We start from the raw sequence: 18,587 nt of genomic DNA, 5'->3' as shown, positions 1-18,587 counted from the left end.
ACTATTTGTATTGTGGACAGTAACAAGAATACCTGAAAGTGGTGGGTGCATCAAATCCATTTGGAGTAACACAAGTACTCTTCCACCAAGGTTAACTCCCAGTCAAGATTCATGTTATATGACGAAAAGTGTGTGTGTGTGTGTTGATGAAGAGGAAAAGGAAATAAATCCCTAAAAAGAGAAGCATCAGCATGGTTCTGACTAGACATCCTGTGGAGGGTCAGAACCCAAATCACAGTCAGCATAATTGTATTAGTGGGTGAGGGCATTCACAGCCAACCACTCAGACAACCATTTTTATAATGTGCATTAAAAGATTATAGGTCACCTTTATAGCTATTGTCTGACAGAATTTGTTACCTACACAATACACAATAGATTGTATCATATCACATGGTAGGTCTAACAACCATTTAAAAACACAACAGAACAGTGCTGTGTATCACTTCATCTTGAATAACACAAGAAAAATATTTAAACTAACTTTTTCAAATAGATAATTGGACACTCTGTATGAGGAAACAATCCATTTCTCAACCATGCTTGTCATGTTATTTCCATGTTGTCACTCTCACTCTCTGAGTTAGGACTTTTCAATGGTCATTTTGAAAGATCAGTCAGTACACTGGTAATTTGATATCTCATAGGCCTAAATAATCTCTTTTCTTGCCAAAGGGACATATGTAACAGACAAGTAATGACAAAATGACGTTTGAGTGTGACATGGAATTATTTACTTTTGCAAAACATCTTCATTCACCATTTAAATGGAATATCTTCCCTTCATTTCTTTCATGATAAGGGAAATTCCCCATGTCCATAGAAAATCATAACAAAAAGTATCCCATTTTCATTTGAACACATAACATGTTGACAATATATTTACAACTGGTGCTAGCTTGCTTGAACTAATCATTTATCGCGAGAATGAATGATTTGCTCATCTTGATACGTCTTCAGATCAGTTATATAGGTAGCAGTATTAAGGAGGGTTCAACGATGGAGCTCCTTCCTCCTTTTGCTGCCTTCCCTGGTCCTCTGCATCCTATAGGTCTTCTTAGCCTGCGCTCTCTCTTTCCCCAGAACCTCAGTGTCATCCAGGATCGTCAGGCTTGGGATCTGACTGATCACATACTGCCTGTGTGGGAAGACAAATATGGCATATAGGCTAATATTTGACAGCACTGAAAATTATTTGACAGTGTGTCACGCTGTACATTAGCTTACGACTGATTCAGGTTTTTTGGGGCCTCCCGAGTGGCGCAGCGGTCTAAGGCACTGCATCTCAGTACTAGAGGCGTCACTACAGACCCTGGTTTGATCCCGGGCGGTATCGCAACCGGCCGTGATCGGGCTCTGCACAATTGGCCCAGTGTTGTCCGGGTTAGGAGAGGGTTTGGCTGGGGTAGGCCGTCATTGTAAATAAGAATTTGTTCTTAACTTACTTGCCTAGTTAAATAAAGGTTAAAAAATGTTTAAATGAAGCTGTCATGGATCGGGGACAAAATATATCACAGCCAGATGTCTATCATACAACATCTAATTCCTTCAGGCACCAACTCTGTAACTTATTTAGAGTTACGGAATCATATCCTGCTCCTATTACCGTGTCACAATACATCATTGTCATCTCATTTTTTTTTTAAATACACAGGTGCAGCTTTAGTGTATCAGCTGTGTTCACTCAAGCTCACCTGTAGTCTATGTACTGGGGCAGACTCCCTCCATTGAAGTAGCTGGGTGCTGCCTCGTTGTTCATCATGCTGAGGATCCTAAATGAAGTAGAAATATCCAGGTCAGAGGTCAGACAACGACACTTAAAATGGTCTTTGTGGTATGGTGTCATGTTTTTTCTACATTGTATTACCATACCATTACCATGCTCCACAATGTTGCACCATACTGAACCCCAAAGAAGTTGGCTTTAACAGAAACAAAATGACACCCAAGCAAAAACACACACACACACACGCACACAGACCTCAGTAAAAGCCATTCTTACTTGATGTTGGGAAACTTGCGGCGGATCTCCTCCACGAAGATGGGCAGGTTGCTGATCTTGTTCTTGTTGATCCACACGGTGGTGACGCTTGGCATGTAGGGGAACTTGACGTGGGACGAATAGATGTTGCAGTCCAGGATCAGAGTGCTGAGCTGCTCCAGTTCACCCAGGAGAGCTGGGCTCCGTTGGCAGCGGAGTGAAGGAGAGATTGTTTGTGTGAATGTGCAGCATGTACATATCATGTCAGGATTGGGTTCAATTCCATTTAAATTCCAGTCAATTCAGAAAATTAAACAAATTCAAATTCTCCTTATTGAAAAGCATTTGACGAGAACTGGAATTGGAATTTCAGTATACTTCCTAAATTGACTGGAATTTACATGGAACTGACCCCAACCCTGTTGCATGTCTCGTATTTCTTTGTGTCAGAGAGAGATGTGTTTGTGTTGCTTGTATGTATGTGTCTTCAACAGTGTGGTTTTCCATCTCTGGTGAGTGTATGTACATGACTACAAGTGTGTTTGTGTGCTTGTGTGTGTGTGTGTGTGTGACGACTGCGTGTAATATGTGTGTATGTGTGCATATACTGTCTGTGTACAGGGCCCATAACAGAAGGATACTCCTCCAGCAGGTTGTAGCTGAGGTCCAACACTTCCAGGGTGTGTTGCTGGGCTAGTATGACTTCGTAGGGGATCTCTAGCAAGCCCTGGTAGGCAAAGGAGAGACTCCGAAGCCCCAGCACTGGGCCTGGCTGACCGGGCTGGCTATACTGGCCTGGTGCAGCAGGCAGCCCCTCTGTCTCCATGGCTAAGAAGCCGAGCTACAGCCTCCGAACACCTCACTCCTCGGTGCCAACTAGCCAGATTACCAGGGTATTCAGATACATGGCGCCGTAATCCCTGAAATCCACCCTCAAATCAAAACAAGGGCATAATGGTTTAGTTATTGAGAGTACTTACTACCAAAAAACATTTTCTAGGAGTTAAACATAAGCAAGAAGCCAAAATGCTCATTCCGGACCCAAATGTTTTCTGAATAGTACAGGTCATATAACTGACTGACAAAAGCGTTATTACTCAGGCAAACCTGGGTTAATATACTATTTGAAATCTTTCAAATACTTTCAGCTTTGCTTCAGCCTGCCAGGAGTGCCATCTGGTTGGGGTTTGCACTTTTGGGAGATTTCTATTGGTTCCATTGCAACAGGCAAGCTCAATCAAGTACAGCTAAAGTATTTGAAATGATTTCAATTAGTACTTAGTCCCTGATCAGCGGGATTGAATGTAAAGCAGCAGCTGCAGTAGCCCTTCAGGACCATCATTGAATACCTCAACAATTTCCCCTAATTTGTCACCTTTGAGACGTGTTGGTACATCGTGAACTTTGGATTGTTGACATGAGTGAAGAACAGCATCGGTCAAAAAAACTACACTAACAGAATCCAAACGTGTTCTGGCTAGAGGAATACAATACAGTACTTCACCATCACCGAGGTGATTCAGTTTTCATTCAGTTCACCTAATGACCTTCATTTGTAGCATACAGTAGGTCCACAGCAGTGCCTGTTCTCATGTGTTATTATAGTCATTTCATCCTTAGATCCAGGCTGAGGTATTGGAGGTCAAAAAAACACTATGAATGATCCACTGTGTTAGTTAGAAAACCAGACCAAATGCCTGTGCATGTAATTTACTCAGCGGCAGGTAGCCTAGTAATTAAGAGCCTTGTGCCAGTAAACAACAAGTTGCTGGTTTGAATACCCAAGCCAACTAGGTGAAAAAAAATCTGTCAATGTGCCCTTGAGCAAGGCACGTAACCCTAATTTCTCCTGTAAATCGCTCTGGATAAGAGTGTCTGGTAATTTATTGTGCATTTAATGTCAACTGAAGGTAATCAAGGCAGATCCGCCTGGTTCTACAAACATCTATAAATCTTGCCATCGAAAACATCATATAAAAAAACTATGCTTGTATGGTCAACAACTCTTAAAAAAAACAATCTACATCGCTCAAGGATAATACGAAGACCGCAGAGCCGTCTCTTAAACTTGTCAGATACCTAGGACCATTAATATTAAACAGGTCAACTTAAACAGACAAACAACTTAAACAGCATTTAAAAACAAAACATACAGCACATTATAAACATATCTATATACAAATAATCATTTTTTTGACTTAACTCACCAATATGTGTAGTGAGGTGGTTTTCAGGCAGGTCTACCAGCTGAGATGCAGTCTGCTCACTGCACATAAAAGGCACTCATTCATGGGACAGCTCTGGATCACAAGATCGAGATAATCACATTGGCCATTAACCCCCTCCTCTCCACAGGTTCTCCCAAAGGCTAAGACCCAGGCCACGTTGCTGCTAGAAATAGTAATGAATAGAGCTGACATGATTCCTTGTTCCACCTGTCAGAGGCATTTTAATCTACATAATTTATTTCTGATATTTCCACAATGTACAGTTATTCCCAAACAAAGTAAAAATCCTTCATATAGCTAGCTATTCCTCAAGGGACAAAGCACTCAATTGACAAAGGGTTTAGTAAATGTTGAACAGTTTTATTACACAAAATAAAATGTAAAAAGTCATGAGAAATTCTTCCATCTTTGTTTCCAAACACACATTATATTAACCTATCTGTTATAATAGGAAAATAAAAGGCACTTTCTGAAAAGTAACATATTTTCACCACATTGGCACTGGCATGCGTTTGGCCACTGCCATAACGCCTATGATGGCTGTTGTCAGGGAGAGTACTTCATATCCCATACTAAACATGATAATACTGCTTTTAGTCTCTTTTCAGAATGGCCTACCTTGCAAAATACTTTTGCAGCACAAATTCTTGCATAAACTCTTCTGCAATTTATCACAATAACCAGACAACACTGAGATGAAATACTTTAGAACACTATAGATACTGCACACTTCCCTTGAAATAAGAAATGTAACATTTAACAGTAATAATTATGGCTAAAATAACACTGAAAATGTAATGGTTATGTTACCTATATATGCACGCGCACACACACACGTTAATAAGATAGGCCAGGGTCTCCCAAACTTGGTGCTGGGGCCCACACTGGGTGCATGTTTTGTTTTTTTGCTTTAGTTCTACACAGCTGATTCAAATACTTGATGATGAGTTGGTTATTTGAATCAGAGGGCAAAAAAACTAAACATGCAACAAGGGTGGGGGGGGGGCGGGGGGGGGGGGGGGGGGCAGGACTGAGTTTGGGAAACCCTGATATAGGCAATACGTTTACTATACACTGACTATACAAACATTAGGAACACCTTTCTAATATTGAGTTTCACCCTCCCTTTCGCCCTGAGAACAGCCTCAATTCGCTGGGACATGGACTCTACATGGTGTTGAAAGCGTTCCACAGGGATGCTGGTCCATGTTGACTCCAATGATTCCCACAGTTGTGTCAAGTTGACTGGATGTCCTTTGGGCGGTGGACCATTGTTGATACACATGGAAAACTGTTGAGGGTGAAAAACACAGCATCGTTGCAGTTCTTGAAACAAACAAGTGCACCTGGCACCTACTACCATACCCTGTTCAAAGGCACTTAAATCTTTTGACTTGCCAATTCACCCTCTGAATTGCACACATATACAATCCATACCTCAATTATCTCAAGGCTTAAAAATCCTTCTTTAACCTCTCTCCACCCCTTCATCTACACTGATTGAAGTGGATTTAACAAGTGACATCAATAAGGGATCATAGCTTTCATCTGGTCAGTCTGTCATGGAAAGGGCAGGTGTTCTTAATGTTCTGTACACTCAGCGTATAAGTCAAATGAGTAAGTATAACAATGCCATGGATACAACTATAAAATCACTGATTCCAGAGACATTGAGCAATTCAGTCAATAGGGATCAATACAATCCTGTCTTCATTTTTTGACAAACTGTGGTATGCATGAAAATGGATTATCTGGAGCTAGCAGCACTGATACTGATGCTAGCTGACTTATGTGACAAAACTGGATACGGAGGGAGAGAGAGACTGCAACTATTAGGGTAAGGTTACCGTTATCTATGTAGTTCTTCCCGCTAAGATTATCATTGAGTTTTAAATAGCTAGGAAATGATCAGGACACTTGATCCCAAGATATTCCTATCGTTGAACACTGTTAAAAAATGAAAAAATAGCGATCTCTCTAAAGATCCATTATCAGAATTATTAGAAAGCTTATTTTAAAGAAATGTGGCAGTGAAAGATTTCCACAAGCCTGTGAGTTTTGCAGATCTTGTTTAAAAAAATAAATGATTCTAAGTATGCTAGTTCATTGGTAAGACTTACAGTACACTGGTTATGTCACTTTGACAGAGTGCTTCTTCTGGACACACAGAAGAGTGACGTAGGGCACCCCAATGAAGGCCCACTTTTCACTGGGCCAGAACTTGACCACGGGGCCCTGCTCTGGGGCCTCAGAGGCTGCGTCGAAGTAGGCAAAGCACACGCACCCAAGGTAGGAAGCCAGACAGATGAGTATGTGCCTACAGAAACAGAGAGGGGTTCATCAGGGGTCAATCACACAAGTGGGGGCAGATTAAATCAAGTGGCAGGCAGAAAATGTTTAAGACCCCTGGCATGACACTTCCATGTAATAGTACTAAAATTGGACATACCATGCACAGTGCAAATAGGGGAAGTTGACAGAGGACCACATATCACAGAAGATCCTGTCACTGATCCAGCAGAGCAATGCCAGTGTCCACCACATCCCAGTGAGCAGACCCAGCTTAAACACACGCAGGTTCTCACACCTACAGACAACAGACACACATTTACAGAGCGTTTCAGAATTGAAATGTTGATTGCAGGCTTGTCCAAACTATGGCCAGATATTTGTTTTTTTAACTGACCCACTGCACAATTTATGACATAAAATTGAATGAAGTGACAATGCTGAATTTGCCCTGACCTCTTGATCTCGGTTATGAGCAAGGCGGTGCAGGGGATGCCCAGGCTCATTAGAGAGATGGCGTTGATGGCAGGTTTGACGAACGCCAGTCCTGTGGTTATTCCTGACAGGATCCCAATGACCACTTTGAACCTTATCCTGGGGGAGAGAAGAAGTTGAGCTGTCACTCAACATACATAAATAGATCAGAATGGGAATAATCAAACACCCTTTATTTGTTAACTCACTTCACTTGAATGTATGCCGTTTTGCAAGCATAACTGTGTGTATCAGTGGCGGTCTGTACCGTTTAAAGATTACCTTAACTGAAGTTAAGGTGATTTTGATAACCAAATGTGATAAAGAAGCATGTTCCTAACCTTAAAACTGCTGAAAAGTCATATTTATGTAAAAAAAAAGAAAATTGCCTCATCTGACTACTGTGTGCCGCCATCTTGATAACGTGCCATCAATGACATCACTTGAATGGTTCGTCTGACAGGCAGCCCAGAATACAATGCATGTTAATAGCCTCATTGAGATTGTTTTCATTTGAACAATTATAAAAAATATATGAAAAGATGTGCCTTTTTAGAAGGCTATCCTGTTCGAGACTAGCCAGGTAACATGGCATGACCAATAAATGTACAAAAAATACGTACTGTGCAAGGTGAGCTAGCTATCCAGATAGTTGAGCTTGCTGTGGTTTTGGACTATCATTGATTAATATTTTGCTAGCTAGCTGAACAGCTTGCTACAGAGCATGATTTTACTATGGGCATTGGCAGCATCATGGCAAGTCTCACAACTAGCTGCAATTTATTTAATAGGAGTGGACACTTAACAAGCCTAGATGTCTGTAGCTAATGCTTTCAGAACAGACACCTAGCTAGCTTGCATTGACTGAATACTCGTTTTTATAACCCAGCGTCTCCTAGGTTTGGCACATCTGAAGCCCCTCACTGCAAACCATATTGAAGACCGTTTAATGCATAGTGCACACAATCTGCCTGCCATAGTGACTTTATTATTGTGGGCATTACCATGCAGTTAGCTTATTAACCTTGTTTGCTGTCAGCTAGCTGGCTAACTTTGGCCAACACAGTACGATACGATGCCCATGTCAATACTACTGTAATGTTTAACACAGCTAAGTTAGACCTTGATCAAGTGGGCAAGTGGGTTGTTGACTGGACTATACGGGCTTATTCGAAGCTAGCTACCTGCTTTGTTATTGAGGACATCATGCATTTAGCTAGCTTGCTAATGTTGCGGTAACAGTAGATCTGACCAAAAAAGGATTTTAAAAAATTGACAGCTGCACCATACAGGTTTCAACATAGTTGGGAGAATTTCGATGTACCAATTCCATGGCACATGGTTTATGAACTGGTACTTAATGAATATGATGTCAGATCAGTTGGCGTCTGAGACATTATTACTGATGATAGGATGACATAAACTGTATCTTGGAAAGTCTACACATTCTAGTTATCAGATGCACATGGAATTGTTGTGCAATTTCAATGTTTAAATATGAAACTATTTGTGAAAAGATTACATTTAATTTTAGCTTCTAAATGAGAGAATTGGTTTTCATAAGTGAACTAGGCTCAACTCAGTGGCCCGCCCATGTGATCAGACATTGATTGTAAACTATGAAACATGCCCCTCTCTCCTACCACTATATAAGCCCCTGTACAAAAATGTAACTTTGTGTTCCGAGGACAGGAGGACGACGGTCCTTACGTTAAATGGGCTAAGATAATAACCTAACAAAATTAGCATCGTGTTCAACATGAAGGTGACGATCGACATGCCAAAAATATGAATTTCGACTATACCAGCCAGAATATAGCATGAGCTTAAGTATGGCAACTTGGTATGAACTTTGAACTCTTATTCACTCCAGAAGTGATACCTCCTAGCCGTTGAGTTAGCAGCAGCCGCTGTAAACGTGGGCTAGGAAAGGACGGACGGCGTATCCAGTCTAACACACAACGACGATACTACAACGTTTCCAGTTTACCACCAGAGACATTCTTCAAAGGACAAGAGATCCCTGCTGGGCAACCCGGCCTTCCATCTACAACCAACCAATTGAAGCGCAGCTCAGAGTAAACATTCCTTGCATTTTACTTTTCCAAATGGGCGGGTATTTAGAATGCATAAGATTCTGTATTTACGATAGCATAGCTTCTCCCTTTGTTACTCAGTCTTCCCGCGCTTTCATTCAAGCGCAACCCTCTCTCTTTGTGTTACCAGCCGCCATAACGGTTCTGTCCACCAGGGACGTTTTCTTGTGTGACAATTAGTATTCAATGTATGATACATTCTGTGTGATAATTTAGGTATTTAATAAATAAATAATTAAACCAAATTTTATATTGCTGATTCAACTTCTTAGCCAGGGTTCATGAAGATAGAAGAAAGAAGACTTTCAGATGAGACTGAATAAGGTGAGGATTAAACATTGACTGCTATTGATATAAAAGACTACCAGGTCTTTAAGAGTTTATTCGGAAGATAACAGCTCTATAAACATTATTTCGTGGTGCCCTGACTTTCTAGTTAATTACATTTACATGATTAGTTTAATCAGGTAATATTAATTACAGTAGAAATTATTTTATAGAATAGCATATCACTTAATCTGGCATAGCAAAGACACGACACCACCAATAAGTACAGATAGTAGTAAAAATCCCCTCGTAGCATAGCTTCAGCGTGTAAATCAGCTAGAAAGATGTGTCGCATCGAGTAATTGTCTCTGGCCCCCTCCCAGTTAGGGGGAGTGATGAGCTCTACGGCAGAGTCTCACAACTCAATCGCTGGTTGAAAACTGTTTCTGGGCCCTCCCAAAAGATAGAATATGTAGATAATTGGCCCTCTTTCTGGGAATCACCCACAAACAGGACCAAGCCTGGCCTGCTGAGGAGTGACGGACTCCATCCTAGCTGGAGGGGTGCTCTCATCTTATCTATGAACATAGAGGAGTTAGAGCCCTGTCTATCTCCAAAATGAGAAGGGTGCAGGCCAGGCAGCAGGCTGTTAGCCAGCCTGCCAGCTTAGTGGAGTCTGCCACTAGCATAGTCAGTGTAGTCAGCTCAGCTATCCCCATTGAGACCGTGTCTGTGCTTCGATCTAGGTTGGGCAAAACTAAACATGGCGGTGTTCGCCTTAGCAATCTCACTGGAATAAAGACCTCCTCCATTCCTGTCATTATTGAAAGAGATTGTGATCTCTCACATCTCAAAATAGGGCTACTTAATGTTAGATCCCTCACTTCCAAGGCAGTTATAGTCAATGAACTAATCACTGATCATAATCTTGATGTGATTGGCCTGACCGAAACATGGCTTAAGCCTGATGAGTTTAATGTGTTAAATGAGGCCTCTCCTCCTGGTTACACTAGTGACCATGGCCCAGATTCACAAAACCTTCTTCAAAATACATTTCTTCTTAACAGCAATTTTTTCCTTAACTATAGATTTATGAAGAAAGCTATTTAGTTTGTTTCTCCTTTAGCAAAAGTTAAGAAGAAAGTAGATTCTTGAAAAAAAAACATTTTTAGATTTGTTCTTAATTCCAAGATAGCTAAATCCTCATCTTAAACTCAGGCAGTGAGAGAATAAACGCATTAATGCAATTGAACATGTTTAATTCACTCACAAAGTTAATCTGAAAGTTTCAGTATTGATTATTTTAAACCTAAGAACATGTTTTAGAACAGTAATCTCAGGAGGAAATAGCTAACATGATTGTCGGTTGCCTAGCAACAAACATTTTAAGAAGATTCTAACTAGATATTTGACAAGTTTGTAGGAAAATCATGAAATCTTGAGATACTGTGGAGGAATTGCACTTACCAATTAACTATCTTATCAACTTCTTTTATTTTTTCTAAGACTCGTGTTTTGTGAATCTGGGTCCATATTCCCCACGCATCCCGCAAAGGCGGAAGTATTGCTAACATTTACGGTAACAAATTTCTATTTACACTTTTTTTTTTACTGTGTCTTCGTCTTTTGAGCTTCTAGTCATGAAATCTATGCAGCCTACTCACTTTTTATAGCTACTGTTTATAGGTCTCCTGGGCCGTATACAACGTTCCTCATGGAGTTCCCTGAATTCCTATCGGACCTTGTAGTCATGGCAGATAATATTCAAGTTTTCAGTGACTTTAACATTCACATGGAAAAGTCCACAGACCCACTCCAAAAGGCTTTTAGAGCCATTATCGACTTTTGTCCAACATGTCTCCGGACCTACTCACTGCCACAGTCATACTCTGGACCTAGTTTTGTCCCGTGGAATAAATATTGTGGATCTTAATGTTTTTCCTCATAATCCTGAACTATCGGACCACCATTTTATTACGTTTGCAATCGCAACAAATAATCTGCTCAGACCCCAACCTAGGATCATCAAAAACCGCGCTATAAATTCTCGAACAACCCAAAGATTCCTAGATGGCCTTCCAGACTCCCTCCACCTACCCAAGGACGTCGGAGTACAAAAATCGGTTAACCACCTAACTGAGGAACTAAATTTAACCTTGCGTAATACCCGAAATGCAGTTGCAACCCTAAAAACAAAAATAATTTGTCATAAGAAACTAGCTCCCTGGTATACAGAAAATACCCGAGCCATGAAGCAAGCTTCCAGAAAATTGGAACGGAAATGGCGCTCCACCAAACTGGAAGTCTTCCAACTAGCTTGGAAAGACAGTACCGTGCAGTATTGAAGAGCCCGCACTCAATTCATGAACTTCTTTGACGAAAAGATCATGATCATTAGAAAGCAAATTTCGGACTCCTCTTTAAATGTGTATTTCTCCAAAGCTCAGTTGTCCTGAGTCTGCACAACACTGCCAGAGCCTATGATGAAGGGAAACACTAAAGTTGCTTAATCCTATATCTCTTGACACATTGATGAAAATACTCTTAGCCTCTAAACCTTCAAGCTGCATACTGGACCCTATTCCAACTAAAGAACTGCTTCTTGTGCTTGGCCCTCCTATGTTGAATATAATAAACGGCTCCCTATCCACCGGATGTGTACCAAACTCACTGAAAGGGGCAGTAATAAAGCCAAACCTTGACCCAGAAAATATAAAAAACTATCGGCCTATATCGAATCTCCCATTCCTCTCAAAAAAATTGAAAAAGCTGTTGCGCAGTAACTCACTGCCTTACTGAAGACAAACAATGTATACAAAATGCTTCAGTCTGGTTTTAGACTCCACTGAGACTGCACTCGTGAAGGTGGTAAATGACCTTTTAATGGTGTCAGACCAAGGCTCTGCATCTGTCCTTGGGCTCCTAGACCTTAGTGCTGCTTTTGATACCATCGATCACCACATTCTTTTGGAGATTGGAAACCCAAATTGGTCTATATGGACAAGTTATGGCCTGGTTTAGATCTTATCTGTCAGAAAGATATCAGTTTGTCTCTGTGGATGGTTTGTCTTCTGACAAATGAACTGTAAATGTCGGTGTTCCTCAAGGTTCCATTTTAGTTCCTCTACTGTTTTCACTATATATTTTACCTCCTGGTGATGTCACTCGGAAACATAATGTTAACTTTCACTGCTATGCGGACGATACACAGCTGTACATTTCGATGAAACATGGTGAAGCCACAAAATTGCCCTCCCTGGAAGCCTGTGTTTCAGACATAAGGAAGTGGATGGCGGCAAATGTTTTACTTTTAACCTCGGACAAAACAGAGATGCTAGTTGTAGGTCCCAAGAAACAAAGAGATATTCTGTTGGATCTGACAATTCATCTTGATGGTTGTACAGTCATCTCAAATAAAACTGAAGGACCTCGGCGTTACTCTGGACCCTGATCTTTAAAGGACAGCTTTTTTCCATTTTTGTAACATTGCAAAAATCAGAAACTTTCTGTCCAAAAATTATGCAGAAAAATTCATCCATGCTTTTGTCACTTCTAGATTAGACTACTGTAATACTCCAGTATTCGGCTACCCGGAAAAAAGCACTAAATAAACTTCAGTTTATTTACGGCTGCTAGAATCTTGACTAGAACCAAAAGATTTGATCATATTACTCCAGTGCTAGCCTCTTTACACTGGCTTCCTGTTAAGGCTAAGGCTAGGGCTGATTTCAAGGTTTTACTGCTAACCGACAAAGCATTACATGGGCTTGTTCATACCTATCGTTCCGATTTGGTCCTGCCGTACATACCTACACATACGCTACGGTCACAAGACGCAGGCCTCCTTACTGTCACTAGAATTTCTAAGCAAACAGATGGAGGCAGGGCTTTCTCCTATAGAGCTCAATTTTTATGGAATGGTCTGCCTATCCATGTGAGAGACACAGACTCGGTCTCGACCTTTAAGTCTTTACTGAAGGCTCATCTCTTCAGTAGTTGGGATTGGCGCCCCCCTCGGGTTTGTGCCGTGGGGGAGATCTTCACGGGCTATACTCGGCCTTGTCTCAGGGTAGTAGGTTGGTGGTTGAAGATATCCCTCTAGTGGTGTGGGGGCTGTGCTTTGGCAAAGTGGGCTCCCTCTAATTCTCCCTCTAATTCTCTCTTCCTCTCGGAGGACCTGAGCCCTAGGACCATGCCTCAGGACTACCTGGCCTGATGACTCCTTGCTGTCCCCAGTCCACCTGGTCATGCTGCTGCTCCAGTTTCAACTGTTCTGCCTGTAGCTATGGAACCCTGCCTGACTGGTTCACTGGACGTGCTGTCCTGTTGCACCCTCTACAACTACTGTGATTATTATTATCTGACCCTGCTGGTCATCTATGAACGTTTGAACATCTTGGCCATGTTCTGTTATAATCTCCACCCGACACAGCCAGAAGAGGACTGGCCACCCCTCATAGCCTGGTTCCTCTCTAGGTTTCTTCCTAGGTTCTGCCCTTTCTAGGGAGTTTTTCCTAGCCACCGTGCTTCTACATCTGCATTGCTTGCTGTTTGGGGTTTTAGGCTGGGTTTCTGTACAGCACTTTGTTACATTGGCTGATGCAAAACAGGCTTTATAAATAAATTAAATTGATCAATCAATAAAATGTACCAGAGGTGGACTCAAAACAATTTGTAGAAATATCTCAAGGATGATCAATGGAAACAGGATGCACCTGAGCTCAATTTCGAGTCTCATAGCAAAGGGTCTGAATACTTATGTAAATAAGGTACTTCCTCCTCTCACCTTTTTCCTTCATTTGTGAACTTTAGTGCACAACACAATAGCTGTCTGTTGTGAAGAAAAAAAAACTACTCTCCAAGCCAAACCTTCCTACCATGACCTACATCGTTGTCACAATATTAGCTAACGTCATAGTCAACATAGCTACTAGAACTAACACGTTAGTAAACCCACAATCCAATATGTGTAAAAACACATAGTACAGTGTACAGCAAGCATTTTAGCAGTTACACCGGCAGGCCCCATTGGCAATAAATGAATAAAACCTAAAGCTTACCTTGACCTGGAAGAGTTGCAGTGTTGGATAGCCTTAGCCAGCTAGCTAACATAAATAGCATTCCTCTCTTTTTGAGTATGCTAAATTAGCTGCATTAGCTAGCTTAATAAGTGAAAGGTAAACTAAAAAGAATTTAAAAAATACATCAAAATATAGATAGCTCTCTCTTTCTCTCTCCTGCTTCTCCTTATTTTTTTTGCAGAAATTAAATGTTCAAAACTGTTCCACTCCTGTGTTTCGCTTTAAGTCCACTACTCACCACACGTTATGCAATGCAGTGCTAGTTGTAGCTTATGCTTTCAGTACTAGATTCCTTCTCTGATACCTTGATTGGATGGTTAACATGTCAGTTAATGGGCCGATAGCAAGTTTAAACCCCCGAGCTGACAAGGTACAAATCTGCCCCTGAACAGGCAGTTAACCCACTGTTCCTAGGCCGTCATTGAAAATAAGAATTTGTTCTTAACTGACTTGCCTAGTTAAATAAAGGTAAAGTTTAAAAAATTAAATAATGTTGGAGGACATCCTCCGGAAGTTATCATAATTACTGTGGTAGTCTATGGAAGGGGACCTTCTAGGTTTTGTATTGAAGTCAATGCACCCAGAGGAGGACAGAAAATAGCTGTCCTGTGCTACCCTAGAAGACCTTCATCGCTAACCCCCAGTTGTTTAGTGACATTTACAATTAGCAACTATTTACTATAGTTTTATCTAAAAAGGATCACTTTTTTAATGTTTCACTGTTTATATTTTTATTAAATTCACTGAGTAAGATGGTCCTCCCCTTCCTCCTCTGAGGAGCCTCCACCGGTGTGTATGTCACTTGCCTGTTTCTGCGGAAGCTCTTGGGCAGGTATCTTTTTGGGAACCACATGCCGATGGCACACATGAGCACCCACAGGATGGCTAGCTCGTCCAGCATCTGGCCCAGGAAGCTAAGGGTGGCATGGAAGTAAGTGGATCCAATGCCTGGGAGAAGAGACAATGTTTACAGAGAGTACGATGTGAGTAGAATACACAATCTGCCATCTATAGGCTTAGGCTAGATGCTGAGGAGATCGTCTATCTAGACATCCTAGTTGCCTCCCACAATGTTCCGGTTGGGTTTTTCGAGACTACTGAGGAAAGGCAACTCATGTGTAGAATTTGGGAGAGACACCAAAATATGCATATCTGCTGAACCAGAATCTGGCTTTACAGGAGCCGTTGATATGGCAATACTCCTTTAAGCCCAGGATGCAGCCATTCAACGTGCCATTCACCAACTTTTGAAGTATTAAAATGCCTAAATAAGTTTGTTACTCACCAAATATGGAGGTGCCTGGAGTCAATGTTTCTGTTGCTTGTAAATTATTTATTTAGACTTTTTTTGGAAGTACATACAGGCCGTGAAGGCAATAAATGACGATAGTTGCTCATTGAAACTTTGGTGAGTAACGCAGGTATTTTAACAATATAACGATTAAAAAGTTGGTGAATAGCTTGACGATTAAACAACTCCACAATTTACAATGGAGTTGAGCGGCGACTAGTGTGGCCAGACTGGAGATCCGACATCAAATAGCATTTGGTTTTTATAAAAACTACTGATTTCAGCACCCAAGGAATAGCCAGCAATTACACACATTACATTGTTATGTGTAATTGCAGGCTATTCTTCAGGCGCTGAAATCAGTAGGTTTTTAAAGAAAAACATAATTTTATGTGACATCGGGCCTCCAGTCCACCCACACTAGTTGCCACTCAACTCCATCATAAATCGTGGAGTTGAGTCAGCTAGTAAATGGCATGTTGAATGGCTGCTTCCTGTGCTTAAAAGGAGATTCAAAGTCTCCTGTAAAGCCAAATTGTGGTTCACATCCCTGCTAAGTTCTGGCAGTGTCATTTAAAAGTTAGAGCAGTAGACTTACCAACCACAACCAGCAAAGCCCAGATCAGATATATCCCACTGTTGAAATGTGTAGCATATTGTCGAAACAGACACATCAAAATAGGTGGCAAAATAAAAAACAGTATGTTGCTGATCTGCAATGAAGAACAAAATATAGGGGAGGAAATTGATTATGAGCAGATTGAACAGATCTAATGTCACATTAGACATGACATTAGGCCTGAAGCCCCCCAAAAAGTTAAAATGTTTTCAACCAGGAACATCTTTACCGTATTGTAGAACTCTGCAATTCCAGGGTAAATAAGATAATTTCCTTCACACCAATCCACTTCGGAGCTACCTTGACTCCAGAATACAAGATTGCTCATGTTTATAGATAACGTTAGCCAAAACTGCAAAATGACCTCGCTAACTAGCCAGCTATGTCATTTGAGTAGGATAATAAGTTGGATACAAATTTGTAGCTGATAAAAAAATAATTACTTTTACCGAATTGTCATGTTCGTACCTGATAATGCACGAGGTTGACTTACAAATAACTATTTTAAAGTAGTTAAACCAACTACCTGTAATGTTTTGAAAGTACACTATTTGGACTATTAGAGCTAACGGAGATATAATCGTATATGTCAACAACAGTGTGTACAGCTGTACGTGTACGTCACACAAATTGAACTTCCGGTTTTTCACCTTCAAAATAAAAGCCCTCTCGATACACTGGGAAAGTAGATCGGTACCACTTTTGGTGTTTGAGTCTCTGGCAGAACCCTCTTATTTATTGTCTTCCGCGGCTGTGACCTCCTGACCCAGACAAAAAAAATTGAACAAAATAAAAATGTTAAAAAACTTGCACTTGTATTTCCTACTAGCACTGGAAAAATGTACTTACTACGTTTGTGATTCAGTGTGGTTGTCTAAAATATAGGCTACATGGGCCAGAGCTGTCGGCTTGTGACATGTAAAAAAAATTGTGTATCGGCTTGTGACATGTAAAAATGCTTAATTTTGGCACTTTAGCAAGTCTACTGAAATTAAACATCTGATTGATTGAATTCTCCATGTTGTCTACAGTAAAAGGCACGTCATTTAATATAACGGGCTTTTCAAATTCAATATTGGTGCACTATTTCTACTTAAAACACCAACGGGACGCAAAGGGCACTAATTTCCTGGAACGACCAGAGGTGTTGGCTAGAGCGCTCAAGTTACCTGCCATACCAAGAGTTGGGTATCAGGAAGAACTGATACTTGATGTCTGTTCCTCATCAGTAGAGTGGACACTATAGTGGAGCTATAGCTTGAAAGAGGAGTTGTTTTTTTAACCACAAAGTACTTTTAGAGGTGCTTTAAGAGAAATGTAAGGTTGTAAGGTAGATTTTTGGGGTAAATTGCAGTGAATGTTGTTCTTTCCAAGTTGTAGATTATAGCAGTAATAGTGAGAGAGCGAGGTAAGTGACTAGAATAGCCTTATTAATGCAATTGCATGTCTTTATTGGAAAGAAGACTGACGTGCAATACTTACATTAACACGTGTTTATATTTCAGGAGATGACATTGTTGTGACTGTAACTTGTTTTCCAACTTCTTGATTATCAAGCGAGTTATTAAGTGAATAAATACAAATCCTACATTTTACACAATCACGTCATAATCTTTACTAAAAACATTGTATTTTTTTGTGTATCAGAAAAGTACATGTTATGAGCACTGATGTTCTGGTGTCAACTGTAATGTCACAAACTGCAGTAATACCCGGTTTAATTATTAAACCATGCCACCCTTGGAAGAGAATAAAGTTATTTGGTATGCACCTGACCTAAGCTGTCAAACTGTGATGGCAGTAATAGCTAGCATAAGGTAAAATAATCAGCATTTGTCTGATAAACTCTGCCTTGGATTTACATTTTATTATTCACATTCGTATTATGTTCTAACAATGTATTCAGAAATATCATTGTTTCCCTGTAAGCTTTACAGTTCAGATTTTCTTCCGGAGATATCTCTACATTGATATAATTCATGGCCGATGAGTAGTTATGGCACACACATTTGATTTAAAAGACTCCCTGCAGGCAACACTGCTGAACCCAGCTCCACCCCCACTACCACCACAGCCGACAAATCCCTTAATACAGTACATTCTGCTGTTGCGTCTGCAAATGAAGAAATATGTACGCACCTTCAACAAGAGGGTGTTAACCCCAACCAACCATCATCCAATCTTTGGACTCCTCTGCATTATGCCTTAATGTCCAAAGCATCTGTCAATACAGTGAGGAGACTGATCGTAGCAAAAGCTGA

General features: G+C 40.7%; 2 protein-coding genes across 6 annotated transcripts; both read right to left on the bottom strand.

Moving 5' to 3' along the window:
- Positions 1 to 711: 711 nt before the first annotated feature.
- Positions 712 to 4,327, bottom strand: LOC110500625 (U2 small nuclear ribonucleoprotein A'). Of its 4 annotated transcripts, none has more exons than XM_021578099.2 (5): positions 4,189 to 4,327; positions 2,623 to 2,901; positions 2,003 to 2,182; positions 1,695 to 1,772; positions 712 to 1,138 (listed from the first exon to the last, which is right to left on the bottom strand). In XM_021578099.2, the coding sequence occupies exons 2-5, from the start codon at positions 2,805 to 2,807 to the stop codon at positions 994 to 996; spliced, it is 588 nt and encodes a 195-aa protein (XP_021433774.1). In that variant the 5' UTR covers positions 2,808 to 2,901; positions 4,189 to 4,327; the 3' UTR covers positions 712 to 993. The 4 variants fall into 4 exon arrangements, with proteins under 4 accessions (XP_021433774.1, XP_021433772.1, XP_021433771.1 ...); XM_021578097.2 differs by having other exon boundaries at positions 2,003 to 2,185; positions 4,189 to 4,326; XM_021578096.2 differs by having other exon boundaries at positions 2,003 to 2,185; positions 2,623 to 2,913; positions 4,189 to 4,301.
- Positions 4,328 to 4,548: 221 nt separating this feature from the next.
- LOC110500624 (alkaline ceramidase 2) lies at positions 4,549 to 17,040 on the bottom strand. 2 transcript variants are annotated; one of them, XM_036958085.1, is made up of 8 exons: positions 16,795 to 17,040; positions 16,556 to 16,626; positions 16,306 to 16,420; positions 15,223 to 15,364; positions 6,955 to 7,092; positions 6,659 to 6,796; positions 6,330 to 6,526; positions 4,549 to 5,500 (listed from the first exon to the last, which is right to left on the bottom strand). In XM_036958085.1, the coding sequence occupies exons 3-7, from the start codon at positions 16,379 to 16,381 to the stop codon at positions 6,340 to 6,342; spliced, it is 681 nt and encodes a 226-aa protein (XP_036813980.1). In that variant the 5' UTR covers positions 16,382 to 16,420; positions 16,556 to 16,626; positions 16,795 to 17,040; the 3' UTR covers positions 4,549 to 5,500; positions 6,330 to 6,339. The 2 variants fall into 2 exon arrangements, with proteins under 2 accessions (XP_036813980.1, XP_021433769.1); XM_021578094.2 differs by having other exon boundaries at positions 16,556 to 17,040.
- Between the last annotated feature and the right edge of the window lie 1,547 nt (positions 17,041 to 18,587).

The sequence above is a fragment of the Oncorhynchus mykiss genome, chromosome 21 (genome assembly GCF_013265735.2).
Source record: "Oncorhynchus mykiss isolate Arlee chromosome 21, USDA_OmykA_1.1, whole genome shotgun sequence".
Classification (NCBI taxonomy): domain Eukaryota; kingdom Metazoa; phylum Chordata; class Actinopteri; order Salmoniformes; family Salmonidae; genus Oncorhynchus; species Oncorhynchus mykiss.
This window is presented reverse-complemented; position numbering and strand designations above follow the sequence as displayed.

Coding starts and splice junctions, on each gene's coding strand:
- LOC110500624 (XM_021578094.2), bottom strand. CDS start 16,654: ATGAGCAATCTTGTATTCTGGAGTCAAGGTAGCTCCGAAGTGGATTGG. Junction 16,421..16,555: donor TTGCAGAGTTCTACAATACG/GTAAAGATGTTC, acceptor TCTTCATTGCAG/ATCAGCAACATACTGTTTTT. Junction 6,527..6,658: donor CCCTATTTGCACTGTGCATG/GTATGTCCAATT, acceptor CTGTTTCTGTAG/GCACATACTCATCTGTCTGG.
- LOC110500625 (XM_021578097.2), bottom strand. CDS start 2,807: ATGGAGACAGAGGGGCTGCCTGCTGCACCAGGCCAGTATAGCCAGCCC. Junction 2,186..2,622: donor AGCTACAACCTGCTGGAGGA/GTATCCTTCTGT, acceptor CCGCTGCCAACG/GAGCCCAGCTCTCCTGGGTG. Junction 1,139..1,694: donor CCCCAGTACATAGACTACAG/GTGAGCTTGAGT, acceptor CTTCCCACACAG/GCAGTATGTGATCAGTCAGA.